General features: G+C 48.8%; 2 protein-coding genes and 1 long non-coding RNA gene across 5 annotated transcripts; all 3 read right to left on the minus strand.

The window, feature by feature from the left end:
- Positions 1-504: 504 nt before the first annotated feature.
- On the minus strand, positions 505-8,359 carry LOC123765435 (tetratricopeptide repeat protein 36 homolog). The gene is made up of 5 exons (XM_045754001.2): positions 8,177-8,359; positions 6,107-6,215; positions 2,800-2,988; positions 2,520-2,692; positions 505-1,046 (listed from the first exon to the last, which is right to left on the minus strand). The coding sequence occupies exons 2-5, from the start codon at positions 6,207-6,209 to the stop codon at positions 954-956; spliced, it is 558 nt and encodes a 185-aa protein (XP_045609957.1). The 5' UTR covers positions 6,210-6,215; positions 8,177-8,359; the 3' UTR covers positions 505-953.
- A 7,338-nt stretch (positions 8,360-15,697) lies between these two features.
- LOC123765564 (proline-rich protein 2-like) lies at positions 15,698-16,774 on the minus strand. Its single transcript, XM_045754243.2, has one exon. It carries the CDS (start codon positions 16,772-16,774, stop codon positions 15,698-15,700), a length of 1,077 nt encoding a protein of 358 aa, XP_045610199.2.
- Positions 16,775-21,980: 5,206 nt separating this feature from the next.
- Positions 21,981-26,703, minus strand: LOC123765613 (uncharacterized). Of its 3 annotated transcripts, none has more exons than XR_011230041.1 (3): positions 24,482-26,703; positions 23,078-23,153; positions 21,981-22,938 (listed from the first exon to the last, which is right to left on the minus strand). It is a non-coding gene; the product is annotated as an uncharacterized lncRNA (long non-coding RNA). The 3 variants fall into 3 exon arrangements; XR_011230042.1 differs by lacking the exon at positions 24,482-26,703 and adding an exon at positions 24,151-24,354; XR_011230040.1 differs by lacking the exon at positions 24,482-26,703 and having other exon boundaries at positions 23,078-24,142.
- Positions 26,704-27,340: the final 637 nt, after the last annotated feature.

Raw genomic sequence — 27,340 nt, forward strand, 5'->3', positions numbered from 1 at the left:
CCTCGACCGACTTAAGTACACTTTGAATAATTCTCTTTCATTAGTTCATGCTGCTTATCCATGTCAAAATGTGAGCCTGCTAGCAGCATCCCTTCCTCGTCAATATCCACCAATTACTCTTTGTCTGTAATCTGCCACACCGTATGCACGGAGGACACTTCTACATGATTCACAACCGTGTTCACATCACACAGCTTCACCTACATACTGCTGTTGCATTTATTGTACTAAAATATTATAATGCTCAGCTGGTACTTAATGCAATTGTCTTCGGGCCAAAGTTGAACTGCTGGCGCCAGGGAGCCCCCTTCCCTCATTTCCCCTGGAAATACAACAGAGGCTATGGACCCTACTTGTCCAGATGGATTTCTTTGTCTTTTGGAATGGGTCTGGTGCCCACCAGAAAAGAGCATTTGTTACATTTAATGCTCAATTCATTCGTGCCTCATTATCAATAGGTTTTTGTCTGTAGCTCATTCATAATGAGTACTAAAAACAAATTGGTTTGACAAATGGTAAAATAGTTTATTACCAAGTAAAATTTATATACAGCAATGGCAATACTACAATCTTCCCTTTATATTTAAAAAAAAGATCTTTACATTAAGAAAGAGGCTCAATGTCACCATCAATATAAAAGTAAACACTTTACAGTTTACTCACAGTATATACAAATTAGTAACAGGGTAATAAGGTTTACAATACAGTACCCATTTTCTATATTATTCAAAGTATTGTAATTTAAAAGCTCAAAGAAATTTGTCTTAACATTGCCAAAATCTGTGATCAAACTTACAGTATTAGTTAAATCACGTCAGAATTATTGTTTAAAAACTGGGTGCCTATAATTATCATAAAAGTGTCGTACAGTTTTGCTTGCAATAGTCACAAAATTTTACATTGTGTAGCACCTGCATTATTCCCAGACGTGTTAAATCTTGTATCTTTATCTTTCATATGCCTGCACATTCACCACGCTGCAGCTTACCGATAACATCATGGAGCATTTTGTTACACAGAGCAGCATAGGGATTCATTTGTACGAGCTGTAAATGAGAAAAAGATTTGTTACATGAATACTGGCAAGTATTGTATCAGCAGTGCTGTATATAAATATACTAATTTAAGAATGGGTTCCATTATACATGTGATTGTTCTTAAAATTTAGCAGAGTTGGCTGCTGTCAAGCACAGTACAATGAAAGATGTCCCTAAACAAGCCTTTATTACAGATGATATAATAAAGAAATGTCCTTAATTGGCATTTCCTTCAATACAGGTTGGAGTCATAATTCATCCATCCCCTTGCTTATTTTAGTTCTTTTAAAGATAGATTTTATGTACCAAATTCCATCTGGAAATTGAGCAATTTTGAACCCCTGGACAGTTTTTCAGCATGGGAAAGTTTTAATATACAAATTATGGTTTCAAATATAATTTAACTTGCCTAAGTAAAACAAACTGCTTAAACCATAACAAAAATTCTGACTACCTCTTCCTTTTCAGCCTAATGCTATAAACTATTTCTTTCACAACTAAATAGGGTAAAGCAAGTGTACCAAACACACAATTATTGATAACTCAATTGTATTTATGGCACAATTCCAATCTCTACTACATAAAGGAGGAGGATTGAAGATTTCCACAACCAGTGTTTGGGGTATGTCAGCATTTGTATATACTGTAATTGGCAAAATATCTCTTTTTTTTTTTTTTTAAACTTTGCAGGCGAGGGGGTGGTAATATTAATGTAGTAATAAATTTTGGTTCTGGTTATCTTGTGCTCATGTCAAATATCCCACAAACACTTTACGAGTTACAGCAACATATTCAGAGTTGCAATAGCTTACTAAGTATTAATGGGGTGACTGATAAACAAAATACAATCTGAAAAAAAATTATTTTCAGAAGTGACATCATTACTATCTCTCACCTGCAAGAAAAAAAATGTTATTCCATTACATACAGGCATTCAGTGTCTCATGGTTTTCAGTACTTTACTACATGTATAACATGCACATAAATCTTCAAATAAGAAATTAATCAACATACAACCGACACTTATTGAGAGAAGCAACATCATAATTAACTTACATATTCATTAACACACTGCCATATTATGTAGCCATAATACATGTACCTTATTAAAATCAAAGTTTTTATCAGGAAATTCACAAGGAATAAACATGCATAGTAGCTTGTACTAAGACATTGTACATGGTCTAGTGTGCCTAGCGATGGTCAGTTACCACCATTATTATAGCAATGTATTGCCATGTTTATTTCACATACTGTATTCTATATTTATACTGGGGATGTAAATCAATACACTGACAATATTTAAAGTCAAATCTTTCACTGGATTGTTTACGAAAACCATGAAACAATATTTTCCCTCTTAAATTATGCTCAGTGATACTGTACCAACTTCCAGCTTCAACTAAGTTTTTAACATCCCTTAAAAAAAAAATGCACTCATACTTAAATACATTTACTTCAACTCTAAATTAATTTTCTCACCTGTGCTTTAGCAAACTCTGAACCTAAATTTCCAGCAGCCTGGAAATCCTGGCGAGCCTGGTCATCATTACCATGGAGGCGGTGGATCATGGCTCTCTGAGTGTAAGCTTGACATGCCGCTCGACCCTTGCCTTGGGAGAGCTGCACAGCAGTGTTTATGTCTGTCATTGCCTCTGTTAATGAAAGAAAATTAAAGAACTGTTTGCTACTAAATAACTAATGTATGTACATACAGTATAGTGCAATTAAATACTATATATTGATACTACTTGATCCTCACCTTCCACCTTCCCTTGAAGTCTGAATGCCTGTGCTCTGTTGTTATATCCTGAGGCTCGTGCAGGGGCTATCTCGATTGCTTGGTTGAAGAATCCCACAGCAGCCTCTACATTACCTGCTTCTGCTGCTTTTACGCCTTTGACTTCAAGATCTTTGGCCTCCTCATTTTCTGGAGATATATCTTCATAATCTATTCAAAAGAAAAACTATGAAATATGTTTCCAAATGAATTTATTCTAAAAATGTTTTTCTAGCAATTTTAAGATGATTTCACAAGTAAATTCACTAAATATATAAATGTATGAAATTAAATATTTTTGAGCATGCTATTTTGTTTATTGTGAATCAAAACTGCTACCTTGCAACACTTGTTGATTAATGATAACCAAGAAATATGCTTCCTAAAATGTATTATAAAATAAGTAAGAGTCAAATGAAGGCAATATGCTAAATGGGCTACTTCATATTATGGATTTGAAAATAGTTTACAACAGTACACTAGACATGGTACATGGCTTTTTGATGAATGAACATTTTTCTTAATATGGCACACATCTTTTCCATGAAATACCACTATATCTAATACCCTTTTGGTTTAAGTACTGATTTTTTTATTTTATGTGGCTGTCTATATGTTACAGCAGATGGCTGCAGTAATGTAATGTATATAACTTAAAATATAATCCCATACACTGACATTTATGATGCTCACGTTGGGCAACACTCAAAAGATGTGCGCATCAGATCCACAGACTATATTTTTTGTTATTTTCCAAATCTACAGGCTTCTTTTCTGCCACTGCCTTCACCTTTACCTTACCAGCATTCTGTAGCTTACACTATAGCACCATCTACATCTTACCAACATTCTGTACTGCTACATCTACTTCCCTCTACATTCTCCCAATATCCTGTACTACAAATTCTTACACTGCTAACATCCTGTACTAATATTACCCTCACTTTTCTACCATCTTATAATAATACAACCATCACCTTCCCAACATTCTGTACCACTTCCATCCACATTTTTGTCAGTGGCCTTAGCTACCACCACTTGTACCTTGCCAACATTCATGCAACTGCCACCCATACCTCTCTAATTTTCTATAGGCCTGCTACCACCACCTGCATCTTGTCAATGTTCTGTGCTAGTGTTCCCCCCTGCCCCATATGTCGTCAACTTGCTATACTGTCACCACCTACACCTTGTCACTGTCCTAAACTGTCACCCACATCTCTCAAACATCCTGTTCTACTGTTACTTACACCTTACTAACATCTTATACTGACCCCACAAACACTTCAACCATATATCACATTGCCACCTCTCGCATGTCGACAACACAATATATTGTAACATGGACTACTCACAGAGTTATACATCTGAAGTAGGTTTAGGAGCGAATTAAATAAACATTGCCATATTACAAGACTACCTGGGACTTAAAAGTCAAACCAAACAACTTTATACAGTATTAATAAACAGCTACAATATTTAGTGCAGTTTACAGGCAACATTACAAGAATTAGTTAGGGCCTTAGAATTAGTTATAGCCTCGGGAATGTCTATGAGCATATTTAAAAGTGAATTCCATGGTTCTTTTCTACTTCCAGTTGAAGAGGTTTTCGTTCAGTAAAATGTGGGCCCTTTTTTATTTGAAAACTAGATTTTGAGGCTTGTGCATGGTAAATATGCTAAATGTGGTTAAAGCTCTTTACAGACAGGTTCTGTTGGCTATTGCTCTTCATATGATAAATTATAATTTCACTCAATGAAGTTGGCCCACAGAGCATGGAAAATGTTAGGTATGAATGATAACATAATATGGCACCAATCATGTTTCTAATGATTTTTGTAGATGAGCGCAACAGTACAAGAAACAGCAAGAGGCCTTGAGAAAGTCATTGAGCATATTTAAAACTTAATTCTTTGTTTCATTTTATTTATGAGAGTCCTCGATTTTTTTCACAAATATGGGTCCCTTTTCCTTTGAAAATAAGGTTTGAAGGCTAGAACATGGGAAATATGGTAGATGTAGTTAAATCTCTACAGGTTCTCTTGGCACCTGTCCTTCACATGACACGTTGAAATTAAAATTTTACTTAGTGAAATCAGCCCATAAAGTGTGGGAAATATTAAGGTATGAATGGGAACACTTAGTATGACTCCAATCACATTTTTGATGATTTTTGTAGATGTACTCAATATTACGAGAAACAGTTGGAGACATTGAAAAGCTGTTGATATTTAAAAGCAAATTCAATGGTTTATTTTCATTTTCAGTTGGCAAGGTTTTCACTCACTCGGGTGAGACTGCTACCTTTCGAAAAATTAGTTTTAAGGCTGGGGATATGAGAAATAAGCTAGATGTGGTTAAATATTTTTGCAGACATGCTCATTTGGAAGTTGTCTATTATATTACAAGTTGATATAAAAATTTTGCACCGTTTGTCTATTATATTGATGAAAGCCTGGCCAAAACACTATTCATGCTAGTGGCTTTACAAGAATATAAAACTTCAAGTCTCTGTACTCTCATAAACCTAATGTACCTTCTTGTATATAAATAAATAAATATTAGAAGTTTGATATAAAAATTAACCCAAAGGGCATAGGAAATGCATCCTGGGGGTATCTCCACTGACAAGGAATCCCTTACTACAATAAATTGGGTTATAATAATAATAATAATGTTTATTTAGGTAAGGTACATACATACAAGAGATTTTACAAAGATTGATGGAATTATAGATAGAGCTAGTACTGTACATACAATGCCTAAAGCCACTGTTACGCAAAGCGTTTCGGGCATGAAAAACATTAATGACTAAATCTTAATACTAATTATAGTTATAGTATAGGTTTGTCCCATATAATTCGTCGAATGGAGGTCGTACAATGGAAATACAAATAATTGGCAACAACCTGAACATCTAACTATACATAGAACTTTAATATATAATATTAATTTATACACAAGAACAAACTTATTTTAATACACAATATATATAAAAATTGATGAATGCATTTTGGAGGACGGCAGCTGCTTTAAATGAGCCCGATATTAAAAATTGGTCAAAAACGGCCTTAGTGACATTGATTTATACATTCTACTTATTAGGTACAGTAGCATAAGTTTACTGAGGACAAAGTATAAGACATCTTAATTTTTTTTAAACACTTGCAAAAGATGTAAACAAGGTGTTCCAATATGGCGACCAAATGTCTTAAATGTCGCCGTTTGGTTTAGCTAGTCCCACTCCAGTGACCTTCCCTCAACCTACTGGAAGTTGATGAACGTTACCTTGAAGTTCCTGCGGTATATCCTCCTCGTAGACACACTCCCCCACGGGCAGCAGAGGGTTGAAGATGGAGTTGAGAATGGCTCGGTCACCCGCTGACGACATCTTGGACTGAGAACAGGTCAGGTAAGAGTCTCCATGTCATTACTTGCGTCTTATTCTTTGTTCCTGTCTATATTTATCGTATTGACATGCTCATATATACGTAGCAGTCGGTTCCTCGTTAATTTATTATGATAGGATTCATGTGGCCTTGTGGTAAGTAATTGTATGTTGAATGGAGCGGATAGTTAGTGTTGAAAAGCATTGGTTTGTTCAGAGAGGTTAATCACCGCTCATTTGGGTCAATAACTGCAGATTAGCCGGTGATAGAGAGGACAGCCTCGCCCTGCAGGTCTTTGATAAGCTTAATAGGCGTCCTGTACCAGGCACAAGATAATGCTTATCATATTACCTCGCCCAGAGCGAGGTAACTTTAAGGTAACTTCAAGGAGGGTGTCTATTCTCTCACCCAACTATGGACCGGACGGCTCTAACAACTTATACCGGCGATCACACGCCAAATATACAAACTGTGCCATAACTAGGAAACGTAATGTCAAAAGAAAAAGAATCTTAGAGACTAATATCAATAATTAACTAAATATCACTAATGTTGAGGGTTTTAACCGAGTTAATTTATTAGAACCCGAACCCATGGAACTTATGAGCGGTAGTTTGAAAGGTATATATATATATATATATATATATATATATATATATATATATATATATATATATATATATATATATATATATATATATATATATATATATATATATATATATATATATATATATATATATATATATATATATATATATATATATATATATATATATATATATATATATATATATATATATATATATATATATATATATATATATATATATATATATATATATATATATATATATATATATATATATATATATATATATATATATATATATATATATATATATATATATATATATATATATATATATATATATATAATAAGTTTAGGAATTGGAAGAACTTTCTGCCATTTACCCATAAAGATGAGAATGAGGTCAATAATAAACTAATTAAACAGACTAAAAATCTCCCTCATACAGGGCCGCTTAACTGGCCGCAAGTTAATTAAAGTTAATGTATTAAGCAGAGGCGCTTAATACGTGTTAGTGGCTTTGCATACATGTAAGAACACCACTGCTATGCACTCTCGCAACCCAATGTACCTTCTTGTGTATAAATAATTAAATTAACTGGAATCACGGCGCCATATAAGCTGCTATATTGACCGTCCAAACCTATTTAAATTGTCTTAACTTTCCGACTCATGATGAAGATTAAACCTCTCAGGAGATGGCATGAATAATTAATAAGTGGGAGATTATTTTTGGAGTGAATGTGATCTTTGGTCGTGAAAGGATATACTAAACGCGCATTTAAACTGTAAGTCCTTACTATGTGGCTGCTATCGCGAGGGAGGATACTGCTTGACAATATTTTTGAGTGTGTATTTACCTTTCAATTTATTAAAATTAATGTTAAATGCGCAGGGGAGGAGGGGGGGGGGGTATGGTCGTTTCGGACACGAGACGATTCGACGGAGTTCGTTTTCTGTTTGTTAAAACCTTGTATATTATTATGCTAGGCTGTATTAGCTTAGATTAGGCTGTAATGGGCTCAATTGAGTTGAGTTAGGTTAGGTTGAGCTAGGTTAGATTAAGTAGGTTTCAAAAGTCCGCAAGAGAATCGTCTTGTATACGCTATGACTTGCATCCCCCCAAAAGGGGCAGGTATATTCCACTATTATATAAAACTTGACTATGCAAGGTCACAAAATATTTTCCATAATGCATATTTTTTTATTTGGGAGAGGGGGGGGGAATAAACATTTAGTCCCTGTTTATCACCAATAAATATATTAGTCTAATAAAACCAAAGCGTGTTGCAGACCCGTGATGGGACTGTAACTAGGAGAGGCGCAGGTGGGGACCCCACACCTCTCCCAAGACAAGCATTATGTCTTAATACTTACAGTTTGTGGAAGTTGACTCCTCGGGGCTGACTTCTCGCTGGACGGGCAGTTTGGTAAGGCTTTAGTGAGGGGGATCTTTTGGCGTCAGACTTGTCAAAATTGAGATAGAAGGCAGCTGGAGAGACTAACAGAAGGGGCTTCTACCAGGATGATTGAGGGACTGGAGGCTGGGGCGACCTTGGATGGCATATACTGGCTACACCAGGTACCTCACTTCCCCCCCCCCTTGCCTTCCCCACTCTTAACCCTCTCCCCCACTCTCCCCCTCTCCACTCTTAACCCTCTCTCCACTCTTAATTAAGCCCACTCTCTACTCTTAAGCCCACTCTACTCTTAAGCCTCTCTCCACTCTTAAGCCCACTTAAGTTAGTGTGGAGTCCCCACTCTCATACTGTTACTATCATTATAACTAAATATATGGTGTACAGATAACAAAAGAAAAATGTGGAAACGGAAGGCTTATTTATTTATATATTTATTCACAAGAAGGTACAATGGGTTTGTGAGATTACATAATACTGGTATGTTTACATTCTTGCTAAGCCACTAAAATGCATATATATAGCGTTTCGGGCAGGTCCTTAATCTAGCATATCAGGTAAGATGAATAGGTACATTGTGTAGCAAGATTTGGTATCAACATACATATATAAATACAATATAAATTGACATAGGTGATACCCCCATTCCCATCCTGTGGGCAGTAGTGGACTCAATACCCATCCTGTGGGTGGTACTGGAACCCATATCCATCCTGTGGGCGGTACTGGAACCCATATCCATCCTGTGGACGGTAGTGGACTCCATACCCATCCTGTGGGCGGTACTGGAACCCATACCCATCCTGTGGACGGTAGTGGATCCCATGCCCATCCTGTGGGTGGTACTGGAACCCATACCCATCCTGTGGGTGGTACTGGAACCCATACCCATCCTGTGGGTGGTACTGGACCCCATACCCATCCTGTGGACGGTACTGGAACCCATACCCATGCTACAGGTGGTATTTTTTTGGATAAACACATACACAGTCATAACAAGAAAATATCAACATCAGCATTAACATTAACAAGGCAAGAAACACATGAGCAGAACTCAAGAACAGTATAACTAACACAAATAAACAAAAGTCGTATAATACACAAAATAGAAACATAAACATAGGTAAACACCTAAACTCAGTCTTAACAGAAAGAGCAAGATAACACCATAAACCAACAATAACAAGGCAGGAGGAAACCCACACTGCATATATGTGCAGTGAGCCAGAATTCGGCTCGAAAAAAAACCCGCTCATGAGTCAGGCTTCCCATATTTGCAATATTTTGAAAATTGCAGGGTGAGGTTTGGGGCAAAATGTAACCCATCGCCGTTTTTCGTAATTGGCCTATTTTCGGTATAAAAAATCGTAATTTCAAACTGCAAATATGTGCAGTGAGCCAGAATTTGGCTCGAAAAAACACTCATGAGACAGATTAGCGATATTTTGGAAACTGCAGAGGGGGTTTGGGCAAAATGTGACCCATCGATGTTTTCAGTAATTGGCATATTTTCGGTATAAAAAAATCGTAATTTCAAACTGCAATCATGTGCAGTGAGCCAGAATTTGGGTCGAAAATATCGTTTATGAGTTAATTTTGCGATATTTACTATATTTGGAAAACTGTAGGGGGGTTTGGGCAAAATGTGACCCATCGCCGTTTTTCGTAATAGGCCTATTTTCGGTATAAAAAATCGTAATTTCAAACTGCAAATATGTGCAGTGAGCCAGAATTCGGCTCGATAATAACACTCATAAGTCAGATTTGCAATATTTTGAGAGCTGCAGGGGGGGGGGGGGGCAAAATGTGACCCATCGCCGTTTTCAATAATTGGCATATTTTCGGTATAAAAAGTCGTAATTTCAATCTACAAATATGTGCATTGAGCCAGAATTTGGCTCGAAAGGGAAAAGTTGGGGGAAAGTGGGGGAGTATATGGAAAGTGGGGGAGTATGGGGAAAGTGGGGGAGTAAGGGGGAAAGTAGGGGAGTAAGGGGGAAAGTAGGGGAAAGTGGGGGAGTATTGGGGAAAGTGGGGCTCGGTTGGAGCCCCCTGGGAGGTGTGGGGGTTCTGTTGGGGCCCCCTGGGAGGTGTGGGGCTCTGTTGGGGCCCCCTGGGAGGTGTGGGGCTCTGTTGGGGCCCCCTGGGAGGTGTGAGGGTTCGTTTGAAGGACCCCTGGGAGATGTGGGGCTCTGTTGCAGCCCCCTGAGAGGTGTGGGGGCTCATTTGAGGCCCCCTGGGAGGTGTGGGACTCTGTTGGGGCCCCCTGAGAGGTGTGGGGGCTTGTTTGGGGCCCCCTGAGAGGTGTGGGGGCTTGTTTGGGGCCCCCTGAGAGGTGTGGGGGCTTGTTTGGAGGCCGTCTGGGACGTGTGGGGCTCGTTTGAGGCTCCCGTGGAAGTGTGGGGCTCGATTGAGGCCCCCTGGGAGGTGTGGGGCTCGTTTGGGGCCCCCCTGGGAGGTGTGAGGCTCATTTGGAGCCCCCATGGGAGGTGTGGGCCTCGTTTGGAGCCCCTCTGTGTAGTGTGGGGCCCGCTGGGAGGTGTGGGGATCTGTTGGGGCCCCCTGGGAGGTGTGGAGCTCGTTTGGGGCCCCCAGGGAGGTGTGGGATTGGTTTGGCCCCCTGGGAGGTGTGGGGGCTCGTTTGGGGCCCCCTGGGAGGTGTGGGGCTCTGTTGAGGCCCCCTATGAGGTGTGTGGGCTCGTTTGGGGCACCCTAGGTGTGGGGCTCGTTTGGGGCCCCCTGGGAGGTATGAAGCTCATTTAGAGCCCCCCCCTGGGGGGTGTGGGCCTCGTTTGGAGCCACTCTGGGTAGTGTGGGGCCCCTTGCGAGGTGTGGGGCTCTGTTGGGGCTCCCTGGGAGGTGTGAGGGGTCATTTGGGGCCCTCTGAAAAGTGTGAGGTTCGTTTAGGGCCCTTTTGAAGGAGTGGGGCTCGTTTGGGGCCCAGCCTGGGAGATTTTGGGCTCGTTTCGGGCCCCCTGAGAGCTGTGGGTCTCATTTGGGGCCCCCCTTGGAGGAGTGGGGCTCGTTTGGGGCCCCCTTGGGAGATGTGGGGCTCGTTTGAGGCCCCGTAGGAAGAGTTGAGCTTGTTTCGAGCAACCTGGGAGGAGTAGGGCTCGTTTGGGGGCCCCCTGGGAGGAGTGGGGCTCATTTAGAGCCCACTAGGAGGTGTGGGCCTCGTTTGGAGCTCCTCTGGGAAGTTTGGCCCCCCCTGGGAGGTGTGAGGGCTCGTTTGGGGCCCCCTGGGAGTTTTGTGGTCTCGTTTGGGGCCCCCTGGGAGGTGTGGGGCTCTGTTGGGGCCCCCTGGGAAGTGTGTAGGCTCGTATGGGGCCCCCCGGGAGGTGTGGGGGCTCGTTTGGGGCCCCCTGGGACGTGTGGGACTAGTTTGAGGCTCCCGTGGAAGTGTAGGGCTTGATTGAGGCCCCCTGGGAGGTTGGGAGGTATGGGGCTCGTTTGGGGCCCCCCTGTGAGGTGTGAGGCTCATCTGGAGCCCCCCTGAGAGGCGTAGGACTCGTTTGGAGCCCCTCTAGGTAATGTGGGGTCCTGTTGGGGCCCCCTGGGAGGAGTGGGGCTCATTTGGAGCCAACTGGGATGTGTGGGGCTCTGTTGAGGCCCCCTGTGAGGTGTGGGGGTTCGTTTGGGGCCCCCTGGGAGGTGTTGGGCTCGTTTTGAGTCCCTTGGGAGGAGTGGGGTTCGCTTGAAGGACCCCCTGGGAGATGTGGGGCTCTGTTGGGTTCCCCTGAGAGGTGTGGGGGCTCGTTTGGGGCCCCCTGGGAGGTGTGGGGCTCTGTTGGGGTCCCCTGAGAGGTGTGGGGGGCTCGTTTGGGGCCCCCTGAGACGTGTGGTGTTAGTTTGAGGCTCCCGTGGAAGTGTGGGGCTCGATTGAGGCCCCCTGGGAGGTGTGGGGCTCGTTTGAAGCCACTCTGGGTAGTGTGGGGCCCCTTGGGAGGTGTGGGGCTCTGTTGGGGCTCCCTGGGAGGTGTGAGGGGTCATTTGGGGCCCTCTGAAAAGTGTGAGGATCGTTTAGGGCCCTTTTGAAGGAGTGGGGCTCGTTTGGGGCCCCGCCTGGGAGACTTTGGGCTCGTTTAGGGCCCCCTGAGAGCTGTGGGTCTCATTTGGGGCCCCCCTTGGAGGGGTGGGGCTCGTTTGGGGCCCCCTTGGGAGATGTGGGGCTCGTTTGAGGCCCCGCAGGAAATGTTGAGCGCGTTTCGAGCAACCTGGGAGGAGTAGGGCTCGTTTGGGGCCCCCATGGGAGGAGTGGGGCTCGTTTAGAGCCCACTAGGAGGTGTGGGAGCCCATTTTAAGCCCTCCCAGGAAGGTGTGGGCTTCATTTAGAGTCTTTCTGGAATTATGGGGCCCCCTGGAAGGTGTGGGGCTCGTTTGGAGCCCCTCTGGGAAGTTTGGGGCCCCCTGGGAGGTGTGAGGGCTCGTTTGGGGCCCCCTGGGAGGTGTATGGCTCGTTTGGAGCCCATCTGGGTAGTGTGGGGTCACATTTGGGGCCTCCTGGGAGGTGTGGGGCTCTGTTGGACCCCCCTGGGAGGTGTGCGGGCGTGTTTGGGGTCCGGTGGGAGGTATGGGGCTCGTTTGGGACCCCCTGGGAAGTGTGGGGCTCTGTTGGGACCCCCTGAGAGTTTTGTGGGCTCGTTTGGGGCCCCCCCTGGGAGGTGTGGGGCTCTGTTGGGGCCCCCTGGGAGGTGTGTAGGCTCGTGTGGGCCCCCTCGGGAGGTGTGGAGCTGGTTTGGGTTCCCTGGGAGGTGTGGAGCTCTGTTGGGGCCCCTTGAGAGGTGTGGGGCTCTGTTGGGGCTCCCTGGGAGGTGTGAGGGGTCATTTGGGGCCCACTGAAAAGTGTGAGGTTCGTTTAGGGCCCTTTTGAAGGAGTATGGCTCGTTTGGGCGGAGCGGGGTTTGTTTGAAGGACCCCCTGGGAGATGTTGGGCTCTGTTGGGGTCCCCTGAAAGGTGTGGGGGCTCGTTTGGGGGCCCCCTGGGAGGTGTGGGGCTCTGTTGGGGTCCCTGAGAGGTGTGGGGGCTCGTTTGGGCCCCCTGGGACGTGTGGTGTTAGTTTGAGGGTCCCCTGGAAGTGTGGGGCTCGATTGAGGCCCCCTGGGAGGTGTGGGGCTCGTTTGGGGTCCCCCTGGGACATGTGAGGCTCATTTGGAGCCCCCCTGGGAGGTGTGAGCCTCGTTTGGAGCCCCTCTGTGTAGTGTGGGGCCCCACTGGGAGGTGTGGGGCTCTGTTTGGGGCCCCTTGGGAGGTGTGGGGCTCTGTTGGGGCTCCCTGGGAGGGAGCCCCAACTTGTTTTGACTTGTGAGGGGTCATTTGGGGCCCTCAGAAAAGTGTGAGGTTCGTTTAGGGCCCTCTTGAAGGAGTGGGGCTCGTTTGGGGCCCCGCCTGGGAGATTTTGGGCTCGTTTGGGGCCCCCTGAGAGCTGTGGGTCTCATTTGGGGCCCCCCTTGGAGGAGTGGGGCTCGTTTGGGGCCCCCTTGGGAGATGTGGGGCTCGTTTGAGGCCCCGTAGGAAGAGTTGAGCTTGTTTCGAGCAACCTGGGAGGAGTAGGGCTCGTTTGGGGGGCCCCCTGGGAGGAGTGGGGGCTCATTTAGAGCCCACTAGGAGGTGTGGGGCCCATTTTAAGCCCTCCCAGGGAGGTGTGGGCTTCCTTTAGAGCCTTTCTGAGTGGTATGGGGCCCCCTGGAAGGTGTGGGGCTCGTTTGGAGCCCCCTGGGCACAGTGGGGCAGGTTGGGGGCCCCTGGGTAGGTGTGGGCCTCGTTTGGAGCCCCTCTAGGAAGTTTGGGGCCCCCCTGGGAGGTGTGAGAGCTCGTTTGGGGCCTCCTGGGAGGTGTGGGGCTCGTTTGGAGCCGCTTGGGGGACGTGGGGCTCGTTTGGAGCCCATCTGGGTAGTATTGGTCACATTTGGGGCCGCCTGGGAGGTGTGGGGCTCTGTTCGGGCCCCCTGGGAGGTGTGCGGGCGTGTTTGGGACCCCGTGGGAGGTATGGGGTTCGTTTGGAGGCCCACTGGGAAGTGTGGGGCTCTGTTGGGGCCCCCTGGGAGTTTTGTGGCTTCGTTTGGGGCCCCCTAGGAGGTGTGTAGACTCGTGTGGGGCCCCCTGGGAGGTGTGGAGTTGGTTTGGGCTCTCTGGGAGGTGTGGAGCTCTGTTGGGGCCCCCTGGAAGGTGTGGGGCTATGTTGGGGGCCCCTTGAGAGGTGTGGGGGCTTGTTTGTGGCCCCCTGAGAGGTGTGGGGCTCTGTTGGGGCCCCCTGAGAGGTGTGGGGGCTCGTTTGGGGCCCCCGGGGACGTGTGGGGACTAGTTTGAGGCTCCCGTGGAAGTGTAGGGCTCGATTGAGGTCTCCTGGGAGGTTGGGAGGTATGGGGCTCGTTTGGGGTCCCCCTGGGAGGTGTGAGGCTCATTTGGAGCCCCTCTGTGTAGTGTGGGGCCCGTTGGGGGGTGGGGCTCTGTTGGGGCCCCCTGGGAGGTGTGAAGGCTCATTTGGGGCCCCCTGGGAGGTGTGCGGCTCTGTTGGGCCTCCCTGGGAGGTGTGGGGGCTCGTTTCAGGCCCCCTTGGAGGTGTGAGGTTCGTTTGGGGTCCCCTGGGAGGTGTGGGGCTCGTTTGGAGCCCCCCTGTGGGACGTGCGGCACATTTGGAGCCCATCTGGGTAGTGTGGGTCACATTTGGGGCCTCCTGGGAGGTGTGGGGCTCTGTTGGGAACCCTGGGAGGTGTGGGGGGCGTGTTTGGTGCCCCGTGGGAGGTATGGGGTTCGGTTGGAGGCCCCCTGGGAAATGTTGGGCTCATTTGGAGCCCCCAGGGAGGTGTGGGGCTCGTTTGGAGCCCTTAGGGAGGTGTAGGGCTCGTTTGGAACCCATCTGGGTAGTGTGGGGCTCATTTGGGGCCCCTTGGGAGATTGGGGCTCTGTTGGGGCCCTCTGGGAGGTTTGAGGACTTGTTTGGGGTCCCCTGGGAGGTGTGGGGCTCTTTTGGGGCCCCCTGGGAGGTATGGGGCTCTGTTGGGGCCCCCCTGGGAGGTGTGGGGGCTCGTTTGAGGCTCCCTGGGAGGTGTGGGGCTCTGTTGGGGCCCCCCTGGGAGGTGTGGGGCTTGTTTGAGGCTCCCTTGGAAGTGTGGGGCTCGAGTGAGGCTCCCTGGGAGGTGTGGGGCTCGTTTGGAGCCCATGTGGGTAATGTGGGGCTCATTTGCGGCCGTTTGGGAGGTGTGGGGCACTGTTGGGCCCCCTGGAAGGTGTGGGGCTCTGTTGGGGCCTCCCTGGAATGTGTGGGGCTCTGTTGGGGCCCCCTGGGAGGAGTAGGGCTCGTTTGGAGCCCATGTGGATAGTGTGGGGCTTATTTAGGGCCCTTTGTGAGGTGTGGGGCTCTGTTGGGGCCCCCTAGGAGGTATGTGGGCTCGTTTGGGGCCCCCTGGGAGGTGTTGGGCTCGTTTTGAGCTTCTTGGGAGGATTAAGGCTCGTTTGGGAGCCCCCTGGGAGGAGTGGGGCTCAGTTGGGGCCCCCTTGGAGGTGTGGAGCTCTGTTGGGGCCCCCTGGGAGGTGTAAGGGTTCGTTTGAAGGGCCCCTGGGAGGTGTGGGGCTCTGTGTGGGCCCCCTGAGAGGTGTGGGGGCTCGTTTGGAGCCCCCTGGGAGGTGTGGAGCTGTGTTGGGGTCCCCTGAGAGGTTGGGGCTTTGTTGGGGCCCTCTGGGAGGTGTGGGGGCTTGTTTGGGGCCCCCATGGGAGGTGTGGGGGCTCGTTTGAGGCTCCCGTGCAAGTGTGGGTCTCGAATGAGGCCCCCTGGGAGGTGTGGGGCTCTTGGGGCACCCCATGGGAGGTGTGGGGGCTCGTTTGAGGCTCCCGTGCAAGTGTGGGTCTCGAATGAGGCCCCCTGGGAGGTGTGGGGCTCGTTTGGGACCCGCTTGGGAGGTGTGCGGCTCGTTTTTAGCCCCCTGGGAAGTGTGGGGCTCGTTTGGAGCCCCCTGGGAGGTGTGGGGCTGTGTTGGGGTCCCCTGAGAGGTTGGGGCTTTGTTGGGGCCCTCTGGGAGGTGTGGGGGCTTGTTTGGGGCCCCCATGGGAGGTGTGGGGGCTCGTTTGAGGCTCCCGTGCAAGTGTGGGTCTCGAATGAGGCCCCCTGGGAGGTGTGGGGCTCTTGGGGCACCCCCATGGGAGGTGTGGGGGCTCGTTTGAGGCTCCCGTGCAAGTGTGGGTCTCGAATGAGGCCCCCTGGAAAGTGTGGGGCTCGTTTGGAGCCCCCTGGGAGGTGTGGGGGCTCGCTTGGGGCCCCCTGGGAGGTGTGGGTGTCTGTTGGGGAGCCCTGGGAGGTGTAGGGCTTGTTTGGAGTCTCCTGGGAGGTGTAGGGCTCGTTTAGAGCCCATATGGTTAATGGGCTCATTTGGGGCCGTTTGGGAGGTGTGGGGCACTGTTGGGGCCCCCTGGAAGGTGTGGGGCTCTGTTGGGGAACCCAGGAAGGTGTGGGGCTCTGTTGGAGCCCCCCTGGGAGGTGTGAATGCTCGTTTGGGGCCCCATGGGAAGTGTGGGGATCGTTTGGGGCCCCCTGGGAGGAGTAGGGCTCGTTTGGAGCCCATCTGGATAGTGTGGGGCTTATTTAAGGCCCCCTGTGAGGTGTGGACCTCTGTTTTGGCCCCCTGGGAGGTGTGGGGTTGGTTTGGCCCCCTGGGAGGTGTGGGGCTCTGTTGGGCCCGCCCTGGGAGGTGTGGGGGCTCGTTTGGGGCCCCCTGGGAAGTGTGGGGCTCTGTTGGGGCCCCCTGGGAGGTGTGCGGGCTCGTTTGGGGCCCCCTAGGAGGTGTGGGGCTCGTTTGGGGCCCCCTGGGAGGTGTGGGCCTCGTCTTGGCCCTTCCTGGGAGGTTCTGGCCTCGTTTGGACCCACTCTGGGTAGTGTGGGGCCCCTTGGCAGTTGTGGGGCTCTGTTGGGGCCCCCTGGGAGGTGTGCGGGCTCGTTTGAGGCCCCCTGGGAGGTGTGCGGGTTCGTTTGGGGCCCCCTGGAAGGTGTGCGGCTCATTTGGAGCCCATCTGGGTAGTGTGGGTCACATTTGGGGCTTCCTGGGAGGTGTGGACCTCTGTTGGGGCACCATGGGAGGTGTGAGGGCATGTTTGGGGTCCCGTGGGAGGTATGGGATCCCGGGGGAGGTATGGGGTTCGTTTGGAGGCCCCCTGGGAAGTGTGGGGCTCGTTTGGGACCCCCAGGGAGGTGTGGGCCTCGTTTGGAGCCCATCTGGGTAGTGTGGGGCTCATTTGGGGCCCCTTGGGAGGTGTGGGCTCTGTTGGGGCCTTCTGGGAGGTGTGGGTGCTTGTTCGGGGTCCCTTGGGAGCCCCCTGGGAGGTGTGGGGCTCTGTTGAGGCTCCCTGGAAGTTGTGTGGGCTCATCTGGGGCCCCCTGCGAGGTGTGGGGGCTTATTTAAGGCCCCCTGGGAAGTGTGGGGCTCCGTTGGGGCCCCGTGGAAGTTGTGTGAGCTCATCTGGGGCCCCCTGCGAGGTGTGGGATTCGTTGGAGCCCCTCTGGGTAATGTGGGGGCCCCCTGGGAGATGTAAGGCTCTGTTGGGGCCCCATGAGAGGTGTGGGGGCTCGTTTGGGGCCCTTTTGGGAGGTGTGGGGCTCCGTTGGGGCCCCCTGATAGGTGTGGGGGTTTGTTTGGGCCCCCCTGAGAGGAGTGGGGGTTCGTTTGGAGGCCGACTGGGATGTGTGGGACTAGTTTGAGGCTCCCTTGGAAGTGTACAGCTCGATTGAGGCCCCCTGGCAGGTTGGGAGGTATGGGGCGCGTTTGGGGCCCCCCAAGAGGTGTGGGGCTCGTTTGGGCCCCCCCCCCAAGAGGTGTGGGGTTCTGTTGGGGCCACCTGGGAGGTGTGAGGCTCATTTGCAGCCTCACACGAGCCCCCACACCTCTCAGGGGGCCCCAACAGAGCCCCACATCTCCCAGGGGTCCTTCAAACGAACCCTAACACCTCCCAGGGGGCCCCAACAGAGCCCCACACACCCCAGTTGGCTCCAAACGAGCCCCACTCCTCCCAGGGGGCCCCAACAGGGCTCCACATTACCCAGAGGGGCTCCAAACGAGTCCCACACCTCTCAGGGGGCCCCAAACGAGCCCCCACACCTCTCAGGAGGCCCCAACGAGTCCCACACCTCTCAGGGGGCCCCAAACGAGCCCCCACACCTCTCAGGAGGCCCCAAACGAGCCCCCACACCTCTCAGGAGGCCCCAAACGAGCCCCCACACCTCTCAGGAGGCCCCAAACGAGCCCCCACACCTCTCAGGAGGCCCCAAACGAGCCCCCACACCTCTCAGGAGGCCCCAAACGAGCCCCCACACCTCTCAGGAGGCTCCCAAACGAACCCTAACACCTCCCAGGGGGCCCCAACAGAGCCCACACACCCCAGTTGGCTCCAAACGAGCCCCACTCCTCCCAGGGGGGCCCCAACAGGGCTCTACATTACCCAGAGGGGCTCCAAACGAGTCCCACACCTCTCAGGGGGTCTCCAAATGAGCCTCACACCTCCCAGGGGGACCCCAACGAGCCCCACACCTCCCAGGGGGCCCCAACAGAACCTAACACCTCCCACAGGGCCCCAACAGAGCCCCACACCTCCCAGGGGGCCCCCAACAGAGCCCCAAACCTCCCAGGGGGCCCTAACAGAGCCCCAATCTCCCAAGAGGCCCCAAATGAGCCCCACACTACCCAGATGGGTTCCAAACGAGCCCCACACTTTCCAGGGGGGGCTCCAAACGAGCCCCCACAATTCCCAGGGGGGCCTCCAACCGAACCCCATACCCACACGGGGCACCAAACACGCCCCCCACACTTCCCAGGGTTCCCCAGCAGAGCCCCACACCTCCCAGGCGGCAACAAATGTGACCCATACCACCCAGATGGGCTCCAAGCGAGCCCCACGACCCCAAGGGGGGTTTCAAACGAGCCCCACAACTTCCAGGGGGCCCCAAACGAACCTCACACCTCAAAGAGGGCCCCAAACGAGCCCTCACACTTCCCAGAGGGCCCCAAATTTCCGAAAGAGGCTCCAAACGAGGCCCACACCTCCCCAGGGGCCCCCTACCAGCCCCACTCCTCCCAGGTGGCTCGAAACGAGCCCCACACCTTCCAGGGGGCCCCATACTACCCAGAAAGGCTTTAAACAAAGCTCACACCTTCCAGTGGGGGGCTTAAAATGGGCCCCACACCTACTAGTGGGCTCCAAACGAGCCCCACACCTCCCAGGGGCCCCAAACGAGGCCGCACACCTCCCAGGGGGGTCCAACAGAGTCCCACACCTCCCAGGGGGCCAAACCAACCCCACACCTCCCAGCGGGCCCCAAAGGAGCCTTCACACCTCCCACGGGGCCCCCAACAGACCCCCCACACCTCCAAGCGGGGCCCCACACTACACAGAGGGCGCTCCAAATGAGCCGCACACCTCCCAGGGGGCCCCGACGAGCCCCACATCTCCCAGGGGCCCTAAACGAGCCCCCACACTTCTCAGGGGGCCCCAACAGAGCCCCACATCTCCCAAGGGTCCTTCAAACGAACCCTAACACCTTCCAGGGGGGCCCCAACAGAGCCCCACACACCCCAGTTGGCTCCAAACGAGCCCCACTCCTCCCAGGGGGCCCCAACAGGGCTCCACATTACCCAGAGGGGCTCCAAACGAGTCCCACGCCTCTCAGGGGGCCCCAAACGAGCCCCCACACCTCTCAGGGGGCCCCAACAGAGCCCCACATCTCCCAGGGGTCCTTCAAACGAACACTAACACCTCCCAGTGGGCCCCAACAGAGCCCCACACACCCCAGTTGGCTCCAAACGAGTCCCACACCTCTCAGGGGGGCTCCAAATGAGCCTCACACCTCCCAGGGGGACCCCAACGAGCCCCACACCTCCCAGGGGGCCCCAACAGAACCTAACACCTCCCACAGGGCCTCAACAGAGCCCCACACCTCCCAGGGGGCCCAAACAGAGCCCCACACCTCCAAGGGGGCCAAAACGAGCCTTTACATCTCCCAAGGGGACCCAACAGAGCCCTACACCTCCCAGGGGGCCCCCAACAGAGCTCCACACCTCCCAGCGGGGCCCCCACACTACAGAGGGGCTCCAAACGAGGGCCACACCTCCCAGGGGGGGGGCTCCAAATTAGCCCCACACGTCCCAGGGGGCCCCAAACGAGCCCCCACAGCTCTCAGGGGGCTCCAAAAGGCCCTAAACGAACCCCCACACTTTTCAGGGGGCCCCAAAAGAGTCCCACACTACCCAGAGTGGCACCAAACGAGGCCCACACCTCCCAGGGAGGGTCAAAACGAACAGCTGTTGGATCACTGTACATAGGATAAGTCTTATTCGGAATAAGTCTGCTCGTGAAGCTAAATATTCTTGAAGTAAATATTACTTCCGGGCCAGAGATGAAATGGTTGGCGAGTCTGATGCCTTTAATATAGCTCGACTTGTCCCCTATACTGGCAGAGCTACTTTTGAATATTCAGAGTGCCGTGTTCTCTTCCCCTGATTGGCGCCTTTGGTAATTACTTACCCCCGTCTGGTGGATGGATTATGACTGGTAAATTTATGTATGCCAGTCAGGATTACCAAGAGGGCCACCGCCTCTGTGCTGGCTTCCTGTTCCTGTCGAGGTAACTTACAAATCTGAAAGAGGAACTAATACACAGGTTGTGACGACAGCTTCGGCGGGTAGGCGGTTCCACGCTTTTAAACCCGGTAGTGAGAAGTCTTGCGTTAAGCAGTTGTCCCCTTTCATGCATTACATTGAACTTTGTCTTCAAACTTCAGTATTTGACTTCAAGACCTGTTAGATAAATACTAAGATTGAATTTTAAATTGACAAGCAACCCCAAAATAAAGTGGCAGATATGTCTGAGCTTTCTTCCAAGTAATTATCAAAAGGCACCAAGCCGGGAAGGCTATGTAGCACCATTTCTTCAAAGAGATCAACAGTGCTGTTAATTTAGTGTTTAGCTCCTACACCTGAAATCATGTCAGAAGCATCAGATGGAAAACTTTCAGCTCAAGAGACTAGTGGCACAAGAGATCTTGTAAAGAAAGTTACTGGGATTAATGGAGTCAGCAATAAGGGAACAACGCAAGAGACCAGCGGGAGTGTTCACGAAACACTTTCCCCGGTCAGAGGACAGCCCAAGCTGCCTTACTCCAGGGCGTCTCAACATGCGGGTCACCGCCCTTCAGTGGGTGGCGACAAACAAGCTAGTGAGGTTTCAGTAACCTGCAATTCACAAGTAATTATCAAAAGGCACCAAACCGGGAAGGCTATGTAGCACCATCAAATGTGCGGAATAATCAGAGGGCGCTAAATATCACCAAGGATGCCAATACGAGAACAAAAACGCACAAGGCGAACGATATCAAAAGTATCCTAGTCACCAAGAATTCTATCGAGGGACAAGCGACCTTGAGGGACGGTCGGAAAGCAAGACACACGCTCGTCCTGGAAGTTAGGACATTCAAGAAGGACATGCACGACCGTAAGAGGGACAATGCAACTAGGACAAGGATAAGTAGAAATTCACCCTCAACAAAATAAAACTAATCAATTACCAATGCAAAAAATTTTTTTCACAATTAAAACCGAGATGGAACAAGCTCAACACGAAACATGAGTGCATCACCGTTTTTTTTTCCAAATTTTAATAAAATTTAATTGGAAACTTCCTAGGAATGTACTTTTAGTCTTGCTAGAATTTCATGCAAAACTTTTTCCTCCCCCCCCCCCCCAACGGCTTTCCGAGAGGCCTCTTGGCTAGGGTATTAAAGAGTATTTTCTGGTTTAAAATTTTATTCCACCATTCAGTAAACAAGGCCATTTTGGGGGGAAAAATATATCAAAGGCTTTGACAATGTGGTGCCACTTTACGCTCCTGACAGCCGAGTGGACAGCGCTTCGTATTCTTAGTCCTAAGGTTCCGGGTTCGATCCCCAGTGGAGGCGGAGACAAATGGGCAAAGTTTTTCCACCCTGATGCCCCTGTTACCTGGCAGTAAATGGGTACCTGGGAGTTAACTGCTACGGGCTGCTTCCTGGGGGTGTGTAACAAAGGCCTGGTCGAGGGCCGGGCCGCTGGGGACACTAAGCCCCAAAATCAAGATAGCCTCCCGTTATAGATTTTCTTCAGTAGCAGAGGGTCTTCATCGCCTTTCCTGGTATCTGGCAGTGGTCGACCGAGCCTGGGGACAGGAGGAGGCAGTTATCAGAACAATATTTTTTTACATAAAGATTTCATAAATCTTATGTTAATCTTTACAGCCGTTAAAGTCCTTATGAGTAACCTGCACTTATAAAATATATAAAACACCCCGTATGTTATGACAATTTGAGCTGTATGACTAAGTAAAACCAGCCATATGGACCCTTCAGTGAGACCAGTTGGTGTAGGATAGTACCAGGATCACTTCCAGGTGGTCGTGCCTCTGTGCCGCTTGGTCAGATGAACTGGGTCGGACCTAACAAAAATGTAGTTTTAGAAAAATTCTTGGCCATTTAGAAATTCTTACTCCAGCAGAATGACCATATTAAAGTTTAATTCACACGCGATTCAATAATTTATAACTTACACACTAAGGAAACTTACTTGTGGCGGTAACGCTCTTTATGAAGTACTAACTAGCTGGAAGTCTATGCTAAGATTAACAGTAAGAGTTTGCTTGATCCCAGCTGTAGGTATTAGTATTCACGCACCATGAAAAATGGTAGTTCTTACTATCCCTAGGTTCATGCATCTGAAACCGTTTAAAATTAAATTAATCCAAATTCACTGAACAGGGATAAGAACCACGTTGAGGATAAACCTGCATGTTTGGTATTCAAAGCACATTACTATGATTTACATTAACCAAACCAAACGAACATTTTACTTACCGTGTTACCAGGTATTCCACAGGATGGAGTGTCGAATTTGCTGTGGCCTTGAAGGCTGAGACAGGCTGGGGGATATCTGAAAATTGCAGGAAGGTGTTGGAAGAACAATGGTGCCACTAAGAATGAACTGTTGGACGTAATATGTAACTGGAAAGAAACTAGTTTGAAAACAGTTGACGTCTTTAAGAGACCGGTAGCGACTTTCCTTGAATGAGGACTTTGGGAAGGAAAACGCGACGAAAACTGGCGCAGCATACCAGAATGTAAATAACAATAAGATTCAAGAGTGCAATTAGATTTAAACATTCTTGCACCAGGGTTAAGGCAAGCCGAGGTAAAAGTTATTGAAGAATTTTACCGTCATTGTAATAATTATACGAGAAAGTTACGCAGGATATTTGTTTCAAAGTTAAATTTGTTAAGTTACTATCCAAGATACTTTGTCAATCCTCTAGGCTAGGGTTCTAGATGTTAGCAGACTACTCAAAATCAAACTTTTTTGGTTGGGGGGGGGGGGGCCCACAAAACCTATTCACTGCTGCGTGGTAACCGACTTAAGAACAAAGTCATTTACTTTAGTGTAAAGTAAAATCTCAACATCTATATTTAAGTGTTAACATTGATCTAAGCAACTTATAAACAGTCAACGTGCATGGCAATACTGTACATTACCGAACTACAACTTTGAACTGCTCGAGCAATCCACTGTGGGGGAAGTGTTCGGAGACAAGCATTTTACTAAAAAACAGCGTTTGTCAAGCTTCTGACTGCCTTTAAGAGACCTCCGGGGCGCTGACAGTTGCACTATTACGAACCGGTAGTTAACTATCGTTCAGATGCAATGGTCAAGATGAATTATTCGGTTAACTTGTTACATTAGAACTATTTACATAACTAGAAAATTTCACTAGTTATCAATTATTAGAACTGTAGCCTGCTGAAAAGTCTTAAAAAATATTTTAAATTTAGCTTTGAATGTAGTTTTAACTAGTAACCCCCCCCCCCCAATTGGTAATATATATTTAACCAAATTTTTAAAGTTGAAGCCAGACATTAAGGGATAATAGCCTCACGCATGAGAGAAGTTTGGTAGAGGAACGTCACAAGCCAGTTTGGGTCGGCTCTAGTGCCACACGCAGCGTTAGGCGCACTTTACCTAACCTTCGATTCGTCAAGGCAAATCTGAAATAACGGTAGTCCCCCCTTCCCCCACAAACAGGAGGGCGAGGGGGGAGAGGACGCAACAAGGGGGGAAAGGGAGGGGAGGACGCAACAAAGTGGATGGGGGGGAGGAGGGGGGACGCAACAAAGGGGAAGGGGGGAGGAGGGGGGACGCAACAAAGGGGAAGGAGGGGGGGACGCAGCAAAGGGGGAGGTGGGGAGGATCCTCACCATACAGCTCACCTTCAAGAGACGAAGCTGGAACTGTATACCAAAAGTGAGGTAAAACAACACTGAAGTGCTTTTTGTCTCATCGTCACTTTTATATCCAGCAGCCAACCAAACCCGGCCGCTGATTGGTTGACATTCACCCTAAACCTCGCCCCCATTGGTTAATATTTGGCGAGTCTGAAGTGTCAATTAACAATGGCCAACAGCCACTCCTTCACTTCCTCAAATACGAACAAGTCTCTTCCAATGAACCAATAATGATCCCCAGCATGAATGTTTGACGTTGTCAATTTCAAAATCTAATTCACAAACCAAATACAACATTCTGTTGTAAAAGTTGCAACAGAACAATAGGTACAACAGAGCAACATTTGTAATAGAATCGGCAGTGAAGTAGTTTGTCGTCCGTCAGTCAAGAACAGTTAATGGCCGCTCGTCAAATACAATACATGCAATAACAGACTAAGAAACCCAACAACCCAAAGTTCCTGACACAACACTGGATGATGTTAAATATTTGAGCTTAATTGACTTAAGATATTGCTCGTTAATGACAAATTAAGTGATTTTATCTTATTGAAGTGTGAACATTTATACTTCAAAATAACTATTAACGTCCAGGATGACATTGTTCAGAATATTATTCTGCACAAGTGGCGTCCTTAACGATCACCACGTAACGCCGGATGCGTCCTCGGTGCTCCTCTAGTCTTCAAAATAAGATTTACTGTCACCTTTCTCGCTCTTCCTGTCTCCGTCTCCCCAAGGTACTCCTCGAGCGCCTGGAGTATAAGTCTCAAGACGAGTCTTATAGGATGTCAGGCGGTTCCCAGCTCCTTCCTACACGCTCTCTACAGCTCCAGCCTCTTCAGTTCTGCCTGTTAAGAGCTGTATGTTTACCTTGAGATTTATAAGCTTATAACTGTTTAATCGCGACCTCCACCTTAGACGACCACAGCCAGACAGCAAGGAAGGCAACTAAGACCGTCTCGGTGTACTAAAGAACATCTACAACGACAGGGTAACAACACAACATTGCCTCTCACCACCTCGAGTCTGTCACGTGACACCAGCCTCTGATGTTGATGCCTCTCGTCGGTCTTGCCTCTCAGTCTTCCTTCTTGGGAACCTGTACACTGAACATTGCTGCCTTCAACACTGCCAGTGTATCCTCAGGATGGATATAGGGTTTACAACTAGTCACTAGATGTGAATGAGGTCCACTACCAACTGTTAGATGAGTATTGGGTCCAATACCGCCCACCTGTGTACGGTAGTGAACCCAGACCAATCCTTTGGATGGTAGTGGACCCCATACTCATCCTGTGGGCGGTTGTAGGCCCCATACTCACCCTATTGGTGGTAGTGGACCCCTTACCATCATGTGAATGTTAGTGGATCCCATGGTGGGTGGTAGTGGACCCCATACCTATCCTTTTGGGTGGTAGTGAACCCCATACCCACCCTTTTGGGTGGTAGTGAACCCCATATATATCCTATTGGGTGGTAGTGGACCTCATACTTATTCTTTTGGGTGGTAGTGGACCCCATACCTATCCTTTTGGGTGGTAGTGAACCCCATACCCACCCTTTTGGGTGGTAGTGAACCCCATATATATCCTATTGGGTGGTAGTGGACCTCATACTTATCCTTTTGGGTGGTAGTGGACCCCATACCTATCTTTTTGGGTGGGTGGTAGTGGACCCCATGCCTATCCTTTTGGGTGGTAGTGGACCCCATACCTATCTTTTTGGGTGGTAGTGGACCCCATACCTATCTTTTTGGGTGGTATTGGACCCCATAAACATCGTGAGCCTTCTTGTAGACCCTTTATCTATCTTGCACTTTAAAAAATAAGTAAATCCCATTTGCAGTAGTGTACCTCTTAGACATCCTAACATCACAGTTTCCTGTTGATTTGTTGGATTTATTAATTTTCTGTTGATGTTTGTACAATTTATTCTAAGATTTTCAAATTATAGACTATTGTATATAATGTTTAGCAAAAGCATTATTATATGTAATAACTTCTAGAGTGCTTATTGATTTTATTTTTTGTTTGATTTTATTATAATTTACTGAGAAGCACCAAGATTGTCTAAGTGCTAACCTTTAACAGAATGTACTGTGGCAACCTGTCCTTGACTCAAGTCCATTACATCCAGGGGTTCAACCCCACAGACGCATTCATAGATTTTTTACATGTTGCACATTCAAAACAGGAATTTTCTCAAATATAAAATAATATTGTAACATACCTGGTTGATGGGGGGGTTCTGGGAGTTGTTGTTCTCCCCAAGCCCGGCCCGAGGCCAGACTTGACTTTTGAGAGTTTGGTCCACCAGGCTGTTGCTTGGAGCGGCCTGCATATACAGGCATAGGTTAGGTTAGGTGTTTAGGTTCTGTTGGCGATTATTTGTATTTGTAGTACGTGGGTGAAGCAGTTACAGCATTGTGCTATGAACAAAAATTCGTCAGTGAAGCATTTGTTCCGGAAGTGTTCGAACAAAATCAAAATTTTTTGGAGGATTTACTGGGTGCAAATCCTTAACTGTAGCCTCTGTTTATGCAACAATAAAATGGATACCTGGTTAACGGAATTGGCAGGGGGTCGTATTCTGGGGGAATAATAGGATCAAGGACCTGCCCGAAACGCCATGCGTGCTGTACAAGAATGTAAGAACTTTTGTAAATATAAATAAAATATAAATAAATAGAGGCAGGACCAAAGCTCAACCTCCATAAGCACTAGGCAAATACACCAAAAAGAGTGGTAATGGAAAATTAAAATTATCGTTCAAATTTGAGCAGACTATTCTGCTGTCCCCTGTGATGGGACTGTTACTATGGGACATACAATGGTATGTGAG

The sequence above is a fragment of the Procambarus clarkii genome, chromosome 30 (genome assembly GCF_040958095.1).
Source record: "Procambarus clarkii isolate CNS0578487 chromosome 30, FALCON_Pclarkii_2.0, whole genome shotgun sequence".
NCBI classification, from domain to species: domain Eukaryota; kingdom Metazoa; phylum Arthropoda; class Malacostraca; order Decapoda; family Cambaridae; genus Procambarus; species Procambarus clarkii.